Source organism: Anneissia japonica, unplaced genomic scaffold (genome assembly GCF_011630105.1).
Source record: "Anneissia japonica isolate Jap-2015-1 unplaced genomic scaffold, ASM1163010v1 scaffold310_len583560_cov164, whole genome shotgun sequence".
Lineage (NCBI taxonomy): Eukaryota > Metazoa > Echinodermata > Crinoidea > Comatulida > Comatulidae > Anneissia > Anneissia japonica.
Window position 1 is genome coordinate 379744 of NW_022695742.1, and position 15750 is coordinate 395493.

Consider the following 15750-nt stretch of genomic DNA (forward strand, 5'->3'; position numbering starts at 1 on the left):
TTAATATGCTGAATCATTATTAATGGTATATACCTATTACATATTTCTATAAATTAATAAAAAAAATATCTCATTAATCACACTGTCTTAAACAGGCCTATTGAAGTATTATTGAAAAATTGTTTATTATTATTACTATTATTATTATTATTATTGTTTTATACATGAGGCAAAAGTCCCCGTTAGCAGAAATGGTCCATAGTGAGCTGTTTCATAGTTGAGAGTGACCTGTCAAATGGTCCAGAGGAAGCTGTTAGCAGCTCCATAAACTTAACTTTAATTGGTTTTAAGAATGTCAATTTCGAGTTAACAAGAGAGTCCTGGCCAGCAACATATAGCCATTGGAATGTAAACAAGAAACCCATTACAATCACTCACTTCATCTCATGGGCTTCAGTGGCAATAAATAATTTAAGAACCCATCGCTATTCAACAAACCAGCAGGATTTATAACCAGGTTTTTTCCAAAAGCTGGGTGCCATGGACCAGTTCTGTTAACGGCCAAAAATGCAGCATGACATTATTTATCAACCATATTAACATTGAAAACATGAATCAGCCTATGTGGATAAAATTATCACAGAAAATAAACTTATAATTTATAAGATTATTTTTTTTAAACAGAATAGATAACATTTTCTAACGTTTTTTTTTAATTACTGTGAATAGTGATAACAGGCCTATGATACATTAATTATAACTAGATTTGAACTCGTCACTGAGGACGAGTTAGGTGATCCGCCGCACTTTGACCCTCATTAAGATCACGCGGTGCTGATTGAAAAGTGTCATAATATGCTAAAATATGCTGTAATTAGTTTTTATACACATCTAGATGTGTATAAGAGACAGNGATTTCCGCATGTGTACACGTACGTCTTGACGCCCGTGAGTACGGTAATAGCACAAAGAATGACTCCTGATGAATAATGTGTCAGGAACACAAGATATGTAACAAAACGTGATTTCCATCTTTAATATATGCTGTGTGCGTGGAAATGAACGTACGGTGGGTAAATTATGGAAAGTTTTGAAATGCTAAAAATGACCCAAAACGTTCTTTAAACTATCTGAATAGTAATATCGAGAATTTTCAAATTTTAACAGACATGCAAGTCACCATGTGTGCGTGTACAGTAATAGCACACGAAATTAAACATTGTCAAGTGTATTTAAAACTGCCTGTTAGTTAGTAATGTCACACGAACTTTCCCTTCACATACATGTAACCTATATATATTAGTCTGATAGCGTCGAAATACAGTCTGCCGCCCTCACTCTGTTCTATTGTTTGACATCTTTTAAGAGAGAGAGATAAAAGGGCTCCAAAAATTCGATCTTTTTGACCATGTTGACGTGATCAAAATGAAAAATAAATGGACACGTCTTCAAGAGAATTGATTTAGCTATAACATACTCACAGGTGGGAGACAATCAATCAAGAATAAGCGAGATACGTTCAAACGAGTCTAAACATAATGGCATCAAAATAAAAATTCAGTTTTTTAATTCAAATGGCAATATGATGACGTCACAATGTCCGATCAGCCATTATGAAGTAAAAAATCGTATCTACAACTCATGTGCTTTCAGATTATGTAATAAAAATAGGGGGTCACCTTTCATCCTAAGGAGCTATAACTGATTAAAAATATTCATGGTTTTATGCATATATAAATGACGCACGCGTACGTGCACGCTAAAAGGCGCGAACGGAACTAATGCCACACAAACTTTCCCTTCACATAACCTATATATATTAGTCTGATAGCGTCGAAATACAGTTTGCCGCCCTCACTCTGTTGTATTGTTTTACATCTTTTAAGAATGAGAGATGAAAGGGCTCCAAAAATTCATTCTTTTTGACCATGTTGACGTGATCAAAATGAAAAATAAAAAGACACGTCTTCAAGAGAATTGATTTAGCTATAACATACTCACAGGTAGGAGACAATCAATCAAGAATAAGCGAGATACGTTAAACGAGTATAAACATAATGCATCATAAATAAAAATTCAGTTTTTTAATTCAAATGGCAACATGATGATGTCACAATGTCCGATCAGCCATTATGAAGTAAAAAATCGTATCTACAACTCATGTGCTTTCAGATTATGTAATAAAAATTGGGGGTCACCTTTCATCCTAAGGAGCTATAACTGATTAAAAATATTCATGGTTTTATGCATATATAAATGTTGAAGCGCGCGTACGTGCACGCTAAAAAGCGCGAACGGAAAATTAAGGTACAAAACATTTAACCTTGACCTGAAGCTTATGCTTACCTAATATGATTCAGAAATGACGAATGGTTAAGATTATATGGGGTCATCAACGTTTAAAAGAAAGAAAAATGAGGGGGTCAGAAAAAAACAATTTTTTGACCATGATGACGTCATCAAAATCTAAAAAGAAGTCAAATATATGAAAGAGAATTGTCTCAGCTATAACATACTGAAAGTTGAAAGACGATCGACCAAGGATAAGCGAGATACGCTCAAATGCGTATTTTCAAAAATGACGTCATAGCTATAATTCACTTTCTTTGATTCAGACGCCAATATGATGACGTCACAATGTCCGATCAGCCATTATGATCTATAAAATCATATTTACAACTTATGTGCTTTCAGAATATGTAATAAAAATTGGGGGTCACCTTTCAACCTAAGGAGCTATAACTGATTAAAAATAATTCTGATTTTAGCATAATTTCACTGTATAGCGGCACTAATACGCGCAAAGATACCTATGTTTGATGCGCACGTACGGCATTGCTATTGGCCAAAAGATGACCGAAAAGAATGCAAATTTGTGAAAACAATGTCAGGAACCCAAACTATGTAAAAAAACATAGTGTCTAGCTTCCGTACGAGCTGTGTGCGTAAAAATGCGCGCGCGTAGTGGAAAATTTAAAAAAAATTGAAATGCTCAAAATGGCCTGAAACGTGCTCTAATTTAGTCAAAAAATTTTGAGCATTTTGAAATTTTGACGCACGCGTAGTGAAGCGCACGCGTCAAATTAGGGTATAGTACATTCAACATTAACCCGAAGTTAATGCTCACTTAATACGATTTCGAAATGGCAATTGGTTAGGCTGATATTATCGATAATGTAAAAACGCAAAATTGTGCGTAGATGACGTCACGCATGACTGAGCGCGTTGAAAAGATTACCATGACTATTCCAGACCAAGCCAAATGTTCGCTGACAGCGATTTTGCGTAACTCGTGGTAGTTTTTGAGATATCGTGCGAACAGAAAAGGGGAGAAAGAAAGAATAAAAAAAAGATGAAGATGATGATGATCCTGACAATAACTAGAGGTGATCCGCTAGTGTTAGCGGATCACCAATTAATTACAAAATGTAATACCAAATTCTAGATAAGGAGCCTTACCTCGGACTTGGATAGGAAATACACACGTATAAGCATTACCATAAGAATCAGTTGCCGTAAAGACAATCTCAATAGGAGAGTTTCCGACTGGTATCATATCACCTGATTGGTATGGTGACGATACCGTCACATTTTCATTACTATTGTCACTTGTGACAGGCTGATCCCATGTGACAGTAGAATTTGGACTTCCTTCATCTGTGTTCACATATATTACACCATTAGATTCAGCGATGAAGTTGTTTGAAGTAATATTTGTAGGACAAGTTATAACCGGAGGCTCATTATCTGAAACAAAACGATAAATTATTTTATACTACAATGGATCCAACATTCATGTGTGTCTACTGCAGAGTTTGGTTACTGTATTTTTGTTATTTTTAAAAATATTATATTTAATCATGGTAAAAAAGGAAAAGATTAATTGAATTGAATACAGGTTGTAAAACACTGATATTTTGTTAACACCGATGATTACAAACGCAAACCCTAAAAGGTTCTTAAAAGAAGGAAAAATAACTGCAAGTGAAAAAGAATTTATGTTTCCTACAACTGAGCAGTTCCCAGGCTTAATTGCTTGCCTAAAATGCACAAACCAAATTAGTGAAATATTGTGAGCTTCCAGCATGAAATATCATTGTAGTTGGTCAGTTGATGACTTTTAATGAGTAGATAACACAGTTCCTTTTTGTACACTGCAAAGCTTTTATTTAGCATTAACTACTCTACTGTACATATTTACAATTGACTATAACTCCGGGTTTCTCAGATGTTAAAAGAACCTTTAGAGTGGAGTCAGCTCTTAATCTACTTCTACTATTCTCTCTCTCTCTCTGATATTCTCTGTGTCAGTGATGTGGCGTGTTTGCCTATATTATACTCAAGGTACTGGGGGGGGGGGGCGTGTCTAGATTAAGTCACCCATACTTTTAGAGTTTCTGATTGGACCATAGAGAAATTCTTCTCTATGATTTAATAGCTTGTTTACTAAAAAGTTGCTAATTAGGATATATTACAAACTTCATGACTTAAGCTTAAAAAACTTTCAATCATAGATTCATAGTGTGTGAAAGGCCAATTCACTAAGGTGAAGTTATAAATGACCAAATTGTATGATAGATTATCTGTATATTCAGGTAGACTATTCAAGCTGTCAAGTCAATTTATGACATTTAACAGATGAAGGGGTATCGATGATATACAAATTCCAATAGTTATATAAGTTAATATTATTTAACCTTAATACTACATTACATTAGCCTCTTAGGCCCACTGTCGACAACAAAAATACAATTTGCTATAATGTTGCATGCCATCTAGCCAATATTTTGAAACTACTCTACTGTACATATCAATGATGACACCACATCAAATGAAACTTTCGTTTCATTTGATGTGGTATCATAAACCAAGACTTTTGTCACCGAGGCTTTAATAGTAGTGAAAGGCCGTCTTACAGCTGATGCTACCTTGAAAGAGAGAACTAAACTAAATGTAGAACATCATTGAACTCTAGAATTTGTAGTAACCACAACCTACATGTACTTCTCATTCGATGCCAAAATGTACAAACAAATTGAATGTATGGCGATGGGCAGCCCATTCAACCATATAATGGCCAACCTGTACCTAGAATGATTAGAGCAACATGTAATAAATATAACACCACATAAAATCAAGCCTTCTGGAAACAGTATGTCTATGATGTATTGGCTATCATTCCCAAAGGTACTTCACAAACACTAAGCACATATTTAAACAATCGATGCTACTAAGAACACCAAATTCACCACTCATAGACGACAACAAAGTATTCTTATACATGTTCATAACACTCGACGGAACAGTTACAGTACTACATCTGTATTTAGGAAGCTCACTCACACCAATTAACATCAACATTTTAATTCGCATCATCCACTCGAATATACTATTTACGCGTAAAGTGGGTCCACCCTGATATTGTTCCGCACTGTGCGCTATATAAATATAACATTATTATGATTGATTGTAAAGATAAGATAAGATAAGATACATTTATTGCTCTAAGTAGGAAATTCAGTTCTCGCATTAAAATACAATTGACAGCAAAAAATTAAAACAATGATCAAATATAATAAACTATAATAATTACAATGTAAAAGAGATATCAAACTACGACCATTGAAACATTAAAAGTCACCAAAACATTATTATTATCATTATTAGTATTATTATTATTACAGTTACTACCGTTTTCATTTTCATCATCATTATTATCATAATTCATCTTTTAAATGTTTTGTTAAAAACTCTTACACCTTGCGGCGGCCTCAGTCTAATATTCATCGAGGCATTATATAGAAAATTCATTACCTCCACCTATCCAATTTTTGTTCCAACAAATTTATTTCTCAATTTCCGAGTATAAGACAGTATTTATTTACTGACTTATTAATAGATGAAGACTCAGTCGGTTTTGCAGCTATCGTTAATAATAATAGCCTTAATGCATCAGGCATCCCCAATATGGAGAAACATTTCTATTTCTCATTAAGGGTACACCTTCTGCGATTTAGAGAACACATCAATCTTTAAAAAAAAATAACCCCAAAAATAACTGAAATAGGTTTCATCATTTTTTCTGATTATGTAGGCATCAAAAAAAATAATTTGAAAATCTACCAAAATTGATTTACTTTATATTTTAAATGAGATTTCAAAGTCAACACTTTCAAAATTATTTACCATAATTAAGAAACAAATAGGTGCGAATAATGTGCTTTTGTTCTAAAATTTATATTGAAATTTTGATTCTTTTTTTGTTTGTATTTGATCGTTGGTCATTAACAATTTTTTAAGATTCAGAAAGGACATATAAAAAAAAAAAACTATTAAAATTCTCCTTTGTGTGTGTGTGTGTGTGTGCAAGACTTCCTATATTTACTGTATCCTCGTTGAAGTTCTCAGTCTTATAGTAATCCTCTCACTTTTCATGGACAATACTATTCACATTTGTATTTGCATAAAAATCTAATTATTTGCGTATTCATTCAATTTTGTATTCTTTTTTAACACTATAATGGCAGCAATATATCAACATAACAGGATAGGTACACTTACTGGATCATATTAAATCTTGATCCTCTGACATATAGCATATAGCCTGACTTGCCTGACTTGTTAGATCCTGCAGTAAATTCTACATTGAGACTGAAATAATCTAACAGTACCTAATTGTTTTCAGTTTTGTTGTTGTTGTTGAGATTTTACTGTATATTGATTTTTATTATGTATTTTTAATGTTATAAAGTGTTATCGTATTATCATATAATAATATCCTAATTAGAGTACCTTCAACAGTGACAGTAAAGCTACAGCGATCATTGAAGTTACCACTTGAATCTGATACATTGTACTGCACTGTTGTACCACCAATCACAAACATATTGTCACCAGAGGTGTAGTCAGACTCTGGTTCTGGTGTCTCTCCAGAGTTATCAGTAGCTGTTGGCTCCGTCCATGTGACATTGATAGCAACTGGTTCCCCATTTGTTGTGTTAACTGTTATATTCATTGGACAATCTACAATCTCAGGGTTCTCTTGATCTTTGAAAAAAAAAATTGGTAAATTAAAATGAAAATATCATCTTAGAAACATTTTATTTTAGACTAACAACAAGCCCTGATAAACAACAATACAATAACATTGCTACAATCTATAGTAATGTGATCAAATATCCTAATTGTAGAGTTTTGAACTTATAGGATTAGGAATTTGGTTCCACATTGGAATAATTCGATTAAAGCAGAATCTTCTTTAAATTTCAGTTTTTGTGAACAAGTTGAGACGGGAACGTGAAGAAACGAGGGAGTCATTAAGTTCAATAACAACTATCAAAATCCAAATCATAATAATAATGTATTAGTGCAAGTCAGGCTATATGCTATATGTCAGAGAATACCAATCCAACTTCATATGAGGGGTACACAGTGATTGAAAAAGTCTGCGTGGTGATAGGACACAAGCACATCTGGATGCACAACCCTTCATCTAAGAAACTACACTGTATAAAGATATATATAGACATAACAAGATTCAAGTCCAGAATTGAGAATGGTTTTCTTATTAAGAACTAGTGTACTGGTTCATGATTGGATGTTATATATGCAAATCAATTGTTGTTAATAGCTATTAACTTTAAAAGTCCATGGCAAGTGAGTTTATTTCTTCATGACATTAACAACGGCTTGTGAAGGAAATGATTAAATCCAGTTTTTTACATGATATCGTACATTTGTTTCTTTTTTAAACTTTTGACTTCCTATATTTACTGTATCCTCGTTGAAGTTCTCAGTCTTAATGTAATCCTCTCACTTTCATGGACAATACTATTCATATTTGTATAAAAATCTAATTATTTGCGTATTCATTCAATTTTGTATTCTTTTTTTAACACTATAATGGCAGCAATATATCAACATAACAGGATAGGTACCCTTACTGGATCATATTAAATCTTGATCCTGCAGTAAATTCTACATTGAGACTGAAATAATCTAACGGTATCTGTTTGTTTTCAGTCCCAATTGCTAAACATGTCTTTTTTGTTTCTTTTCTTTACTTTTACTGTTCCTGTCCCTTGTTGTTAGGTTTCGTTGTTTTTTTAATGTATATGAGATTTTATATTGATTTTTATTATGTATTTTTAATGTTATAAAGTGTTATCGTATTATCATATAATAATATCCTAATTAGAGTACCTTCAACAGTGACAGTAAAGCTACAGCGATCATTGAAGTTACCACTTGAATCTGATACATTGTACTGCACTGTTGTACCACCAATCACAAACATATTGTCACCAGAGGTGTATTCAGACTCTGGTTCTGGTGTCTCTCCAGAGTTATCAGTAGCTGTTGGCTCCGTCCATGTGACGTTGATAGCAACTGGTTCCCCATTTGTTGTGTTAACTGTTATATTCATTGGACAATCTACAATCTCAGGGTTCTCTTGATCTTTGAAAAAAAAAATTGGTAAATTAAAATGAAAATATCATCTTAGAGACATTTTATTTTAGCCTAACAACAAGCACTGATAAACAACAATACAATAACATTGCTACAATCTATAGTAATGTGATCAAATATCGTAATTGTAAAGTTTTGAACTTATAGGATGAGGAATTTGGTTCCACATTGGAATAATTCGATTAAAGCAGAATCTTCTTTAAATTTCAGTTTTTGTGAACAAATTGAGACGGGAATGTGAAGAAACGAGGGAGTCATTAAGTTCAATAACAACTATCAAAATCCAAATCATAATAATAATGTATTAGTGCAAGTCAGGCTATATGCTATATGTCAGAGAATACCAATCCAACTTCATATGAGGGGTACACAGTGATTGAAAAAGTCTGCGTGGTGATAGGACGCAAGCACGTCTGGATGCATAACCCTTCATCTAAGAAACTACATTGTATAAAGATAGATATAGACATAACAAGATTCAAGTCCAGAATCGAGAATGGTTTTCTTATTAAGAACTACTGTACTGGTTCATGATTGGATGTTATATATGCAAATCAATTGTTGTTAATAGCTATTAACTTTAAAAGTCCATGGCAAGTGAGTTTATTTCTTCATGACATTAACAACGGCTTGTGAAGGAAATGATTAAATCCAGTTTTTTTATATGATATCGTACATTTGTTTCTTTTTTAAACTTTTGACTTCCTATATTTACTGTATCCTCGTTGAAGTTCTCAGTCTTAATGTAATCCTCTCACTTTCATGGACAATACTATTCATATTTGTATTTGCATAAAAATCTAATTATTTGCTTATTCATTCAATTTTTTATTCTTTTTTTAACACTATAATGGCAGCAATATATCAACATAACAGGATAGGTACCCTTACTGGATCATATTAAATCTTGATCCTGCAGTAAATTCTACATCGAGACTGAAATAATCTAACAGTATCTGTTTGTTTTCAGTCCCAATTGCTAAACATGTCTTTTTTGTTTCTTTTTTTTTACTTTTACTGTTCCTGTCCCTTGTTGTTAGGTTTCGTTGTTTTTTGAATGTATATGAGATTTTATATTGATTTTTATTATGTATTTTTAATGTTATAAAGTGTTATCGTATTATCATATAATAATATCCTAATTAGAGTACCTTCAACAGTGACAGTAAAGCTACAGCTATCTTTGAAGTTACCACTTGAATCTGATACATTGTACTGCACTGTTGTACCACCAATCACAAACATATTGTCACCAGAGGTGTAGTCAGACTTTGGTGTCTCTCCAGAGTTATTAGTAGCTGTTGGCTCCGTCCATGTGACGTTGATAGCAACTGGTTCCCCATTTGTTGTGTTAACTGTTATATTCATTGGACAAACTACAATCTCAGGGTTCTCTTGATCTTTGAAAAAAAAATTGGTAAATTAAACTGAAAATATCATCTTAGAAACATTTTATTTTAGCCTAACAACAAGCCCTGATAAACAACTAGTGGAGGGGCTTATATATTTTTGTTCGCAATTCATGTTAATTTATGGCAAAAACGCTTTTCCGACTCAGAATTTTATACTGAACAAGGAAAATGTTGGTGCCAATTTTTTCGAGAAGGTTAAGTGGCCGCCATCTTGGAAAAAAAGATGGTGGACACATCTAGTCAAACATATCATTATTTGGTATCATTGGAAAGGAATAATGCACTAAATATTTTTTCCCATTACACTAATTTAAGAAAAATGAATAGTAACGGAGATATTCGCCATTAAACATGTCATTGTTTGCTGCCCTCTATTGGTGAAAATTTCATTTTTGTAGTTCTTTGTACAAATTTACCTGATTTCTCAGTTCTAATACCAATAATTTGTAGATTCTTGTTTGTAACTGGACCGATACACTGATAACAAAAACATTTTTATTCATGCTTATTATTTTTTTCATAAAAAAAATTGAAAATCATAATTTTTGTTGCCTATAACCTTTATAGTATTGAGATTGAGAGTTTCCTGATATATTTTTTTAAGTGCACATCAACACCCAACAGCCACAATTACATAATATTAATACAATAATTACATATTCTTACTACAGGATGAAACTATTACCCTTCAGACAACATGCTGGTATTTCTGAGACTTCTATAATTTCCGGGGGCCAAAAACAGAATCATTTAGCATAAACAAAAGGAACATAAAATTAAATTGCTTGATTGGGAGCGATTTTCATTAAAAAAAAAAAAAGTGTTAATCATAATATAGCCTGTTATCTACAATCCAAGTTTTAATAGGTGAAACTATCCCCGCCGGAGACCATCCTGGTACTTCTGAGTTTAGGGTTAAACAAAATCATTTGGCAGAAAAACTAAGGTGACATGAAATGTTTTTGATACTCAGAGCTATGGATAAGGCCTTTTTTTTTTTTTGTATTTTGTCATTTTAGCATTATTTCTTATTTCAATGGGACTATTTCGGAAACAAGCAGAAATGCTTTAAGGGTTATTCTGAAATTCTCCGATTGTTGGGTTTTTTTAACACTTTGTTTACCTGTGAGAATTACGAAACAAATTGCATCAAATTATAATAATGTCAGATTATAGATAATGGATTCACATAATATTAGGCACTTCTCATAAAAAATTAAAAGTGGGTAAATAATTCCCTGTCCAACATCATCATTCTGAGTCTAGGCTAAAATAATATTATTACATAATTGACAGTAAAGAAAAAAAATAAGTGAGCTGAATCATGACTGCCTAATTTTGAGAGCTATAGTAGGCCTAATATCAAATTGTTAGAAATTAGTATTATACTAATTTCTAACAATTTGATTGACCTCAGATGATAATACAAATGGAGTGATCTAATACTATTTTATAAAAACCCTAGTGTCCAGCACATCTCAGTTTCCTCTATACTAGGTGGTTTTAAGCAACAAGAAAGTATTATCAATTGCAAGTTACCCCGACAGAAACATTGACACTGTTGGGGTCCCAAGTCTTCCAGAACTAACAAGTCAAGAAGTCTCCGGGAAATCAAAACGGTCTCCCGCACTCCTGCAAACAAGCAAGAATCTCTGAAAATTTATAATTTTGCATGTTTTCACTGCTTTATTATTAATGTTCTAAGGCAGTCAGTGCCAGTGGGCATCACTATGTGTAGCAAAATATAAAGAAATGTATTAAGATCAGTAGTACAGTACAGGGAGGAGGAAAGCCGGCCGGGCCTCCTGAATATAAAAAAAATAGGGTAGAAATGAAAATTATATTCAAATTTGTCTGAGAGGGCCATTTCTGGCCATCTAAATGTGTCACAATCATAAATATTTTCTTCAGCTCCATCCATGGTGGGGCTGATGTGGTTCACAACCTCAATCAATGAAAGTCCCTCCCTGCCCCTTCGACCCATCACCGCAAATCTCCCAGAAATAACTTCTTCCAACTTGGAACCTATGTATTACTATAGGTGCCCGCTTTTTGTAGGCAAATTTTTTTTTTCTTGATACGAAGAGTTGTTTCAGCTAGGTTTGCCAAACAATACTGTTCCAGCGAAATTGTGCCTGTCGTACCAAGCATGAAGGCTGTTAATTCATCATCCTTTGATTTTGTTTAGTTCCAAAAATTAGACAGAAATAGATAGAGCAGAGAACTTTAATTATAAAAATTAAAATAAAATGTGCCTGTTATCACTGTAGGTATATCCATAATCTACAATTATTATTTAGACCTATGGTCAATATCAAGAAATTGTCACCTTTTTGGTTGTAACCCCCAAAATCTGGATTCACAAGCACCGAGATGGTTTCTGGTGTGAGATATTCTCATTTTTCAAAACTTCTACATAAAAAGTTTTAACCATAGATAAATCTGTTATCATATTTATCTGAATAAACATCTCCTCTAGAGCCTCATTTGGAATAAACGCCTTAATTTTTTCCTCAAATAATCAACTCCCACCCAACCAAATGACAGTAAACAAAGCAACATCATTGTCAACACATTCTATTGATTTTCACTCCAGTAGAATTACATTTTTTCCATTCATTTTGATAGTAATTATGTGTTGTACTGAAATTTAAGGGCATATACAGTATTTTGAGTATATACGCATCAAATTCACACCAAAAGAAAAAAATAATAATAATAAACGCCTCCCTAAAATAAACGTCCCCTCAAAACCTTTCTTAACAATGAAAGTCCCTGGGTATATATTCCAATAAATATGGTATTTAAGATTACTCTGATAATCAAGCGGCTTGCTTAACGATTTTGTTTTTGCCGAGACTGGAAAATACCAGGATATTGCAGCTGTATTAACATGCACTTAAACAAATAATATTGATAGGAAACTGCCACTGCAATGACAAATAATATGGATTTACATTGTTTAATAAAAAAAAATACCCATGAATACAAATGAAATTTGTTTATCAATGTATCAAATTAGTTACAAACATACAGTAAGACTCTACAAAATATCTGTATTAGAACCAAGAAAACCAGTCAACTTCCTAGAAACAACAATAAAATTAAATTTTCACCAATAGAGGGCAGCAGACAATGATGTGTTTAATGGCGAATATCTGCGTTTCTATGCATTCCTTCATATTAGTGTAATGGGAAAAAATATTCAGTGCAGATTTCCTTTCCAATGTTACCACATACAATAATACTATGTTTGACCAGATGCATCCGCCATCTTGTTTTCCAAGATGGTGGCCAGTTAACCTTCTCGAAAAAATTGGCACCAACGTTTTTCTTTTTCAGTATAAAATTCTGGGTCGGAAAAACATTGTTGCCATAAATTAACATGAATTGCAAACTCGAGCCTATTTTGCTACGTAAGTCCCTGTACTAAACAATACAATAACATTGCTACAATCTATAGTAATGTGATCAAATATCCTAATTGGTAGAGTTTTTAACTTATAGGATGAGGAATTTGGTTCCACATCGGAATAATTCGATTAAAGCAGAATCTTCTTTAAATTTCAGCTTTTGTAAACAAATTGAGATGGGAGCGTGAAGAAACGAGGAAGTCATTAAGTGCAATAACAACTATCAAAATCCAAATCATAATACCCATGTATTAGTGCAAGTCAGGCTATATGCTATGTGTCAGAGAATACCAATCCATCTTCATATGAGGGGTACACAGTGATTGAAAAAGTCTGTGTGGTGATAGGACACAAGCACATCTGGATGCACAACCCTTCATCTAAGAAACTACATTGTATAAAGATAGATATAGACATAACAAGATTCAAGTCCAGAATCGAGAATGGTTTTCTTACTAGTGTACTGGTTTATGATTGGATGTTATATATGCAAATCAATTGTTGTTAATAGCTATTAACTTTAATTTAATAAGTTAATATAAGGTAAAATAAGTGTATTATATAACGAAAATAAGATATTGGAGGGAAGCGTGTATTTTAATTTAGATAAAAATCCAACGTTTCTAGAAACTATTTTTGTGAAATTGGCAATATGACATTTCCAACTGAGTTCATAGTCAATTATGACTCCCAGAAATTTTGCACTGGAAAAATAATGACCATCAATAAGAATATCATATGGCAATTCTTTGTTGCATTTCTTACTATGATCAGGGAGTTGTTATTAGAAGGAGTCACAACAAAATCCTCTCTTTTGATCAGTCTACTTTTCCGACAAGATAAGAAAGCAGAGAGGTAGATAACGACGAGGTTCAATTACCGAATATGAGCATGCGCAGTAAACCTTCTTATGCTTGTGTGTGACGAAAAAGCATGGCAACTATAGAGAGTGTCAGTTACCAACTACACGCTACGTCAAACCGATAAACAAATATGCCCCTATATCATTTCCCTGCTATGAAAACATGTTCAGTTTGAACTCAAATTACGTTTCTGTACGAAACTGTAAGAAAATGAGACATAAAGAAAATGATAGTTAACGAGTTGCATAAACTATTTGTCCTAGTTATAAAATGGAGATACGTGCGGAAAATATAAAATATAAGCTTTAAAACTTATCAAAAACCTATGAAAATTACAAATGACGGTGTACGAACAAACACATATAGCTCCACTTCAAATAGTCGTAACTTTTAAACGAAAAGGCGAATTTTTATGCGGTTTTTTGTAAATTATTCTTCGTAAAACTCTTTTGAGATGCAAATTTATTGAACAGCGAAAATTGAATAAAAAAACTCTGCGCATGCTCTACTGGTCGTTTGTCACGAAATTATTTTCTCTACAAAGACAAAATTTTAACAACTGAGGGCGCAAGATCGTCGGAAAAGTACCCTATTGACAAAAAACAGGCAGTTAGTCACAGTTCTCTTTGAAGATTCGGTACACTGCGCTTCGCTCATTGGCTGTAGATAAATAGATAAATGTGTTGTGACTCCTTCTAAATAACAACCCCCTGCTATGATTGAAATATAGTTTTGGATATATTAAGAGATAATTTATTGAGTTTGAACCATAAAGATACATTCTTAAGTTCGTTATTAATTGTGGTTATAAGGGTATGTTTATTTTCATTGGAATAGAATATATTGGTATCATCTGCAAACAAAATAAAATGTAGTAATTTTGAGACATTTGGGAGATCATTAACATAAATTAAAAAAAGCAGAGGACCTAAAATAGAACCCTATGGTACTCCACAGGCTATTCTAAGTTAGAATCAAATGAATTAATAGAGGTAAATTGTTGTCTATCTGAAAGATAATCTCTTATTAGTTGTAATGGAAAGTCTGACACCATAATTAGATAATTTTGAGAGTAAAATATCATGACCTATGGTGTCAAAAGCCTTAGATAAATCCAAGAAAATACCGATTGTGTGATGTTTTTTTGCTAGTAGACGTTAATTTTTCATACATGTGGAGCACCGCAAGATCTGTACCATGTGCTTTCCTGAATTGATTTGTGTGTAAAATTTGATACTTAGAAAGAAATGCTAATAATCTGTTATAAATTAATTTTTCAAGAATTTTTGAAAAACAATGGAGAAGTGCTATAGGTCTATAATTGGTGAATTGGTGGGGATCGTTATTTTTTAAAATAGGTATAATTTTAGAGAATTTGGAAACTTACCAGACTGAAATGAAATGTTGAAAATGTGACACAATGGTTTACATATAAATGGAGAAACATTTTTTCATCTGGATGAATATCATCGGCGCCTGGACTTTTGTTAGTTTTGAATAAGTCAGTAATGTCAATAATGTCTTTCTCCGACACTGGTGTAAGAAATAAGGAATGAATATTAGGTGAGTTAAAAAATTCTGAATAATTAATGTATGACATATGAATTGATTGAGAAAGTTTATGGCCAATTTCTGAAAAGTATTTACTAAACT

General features: G+C 32.7%; 2 protein-coding genes across 2 annotated transcripts in view; both read right to left on the bottom strand.

Annotated features, from left to right (window-relative positions):
* The window catches only part of LOC117101552 (adhesion G protein-coupled receptor L4-like), a 54419-nt gene extending 46070 nt beyond the window's left edge, over positions 1-8349 (bottom strand). The window contains exons 1-3 of the mRNA XM_033241531.1: positions 8143-8349; positions 6733-6987; positions 3400-3687 (exon numbers count right to left, since the gene is read on the bottom strand). Coding sequence (XP_033097422.1) covers positions 3400-3687; positions 6733-6987; positions 8143-8236 — 637 coding nt within the window. The 5' untranslated portion in view covers positions 8237-8349. The remainder of the gene's footprint in view (positions 1-3399; positions 3688-6732; positions 6988-8142) is intronic.
* A 493-nt stretch (positions 8350-8842) lies between these two features.
* The window catches only part of LOC117101537 (sushi, von Willebrand factor type A, EGF and pentraxin domain-containing protein 1-like), a 28057-nt gene continuing 21149 nt past the window's right edge, over positions 8843-15750 (bottom strand). The window contains exons 6-7 of the mRNA XM_033241507.1: positions 9561-9809; positions 8843-8850 (exon numbers count right to left, since the gene is read on the bottom strand). Coding sequence (XP_033097398.1) covers positions 8843-8850; positions 9561-9809 — 257 coding nt within the window. The remainder of the gene's footprint in view (positions 8851-9560; positions 9810-15750) is intronic.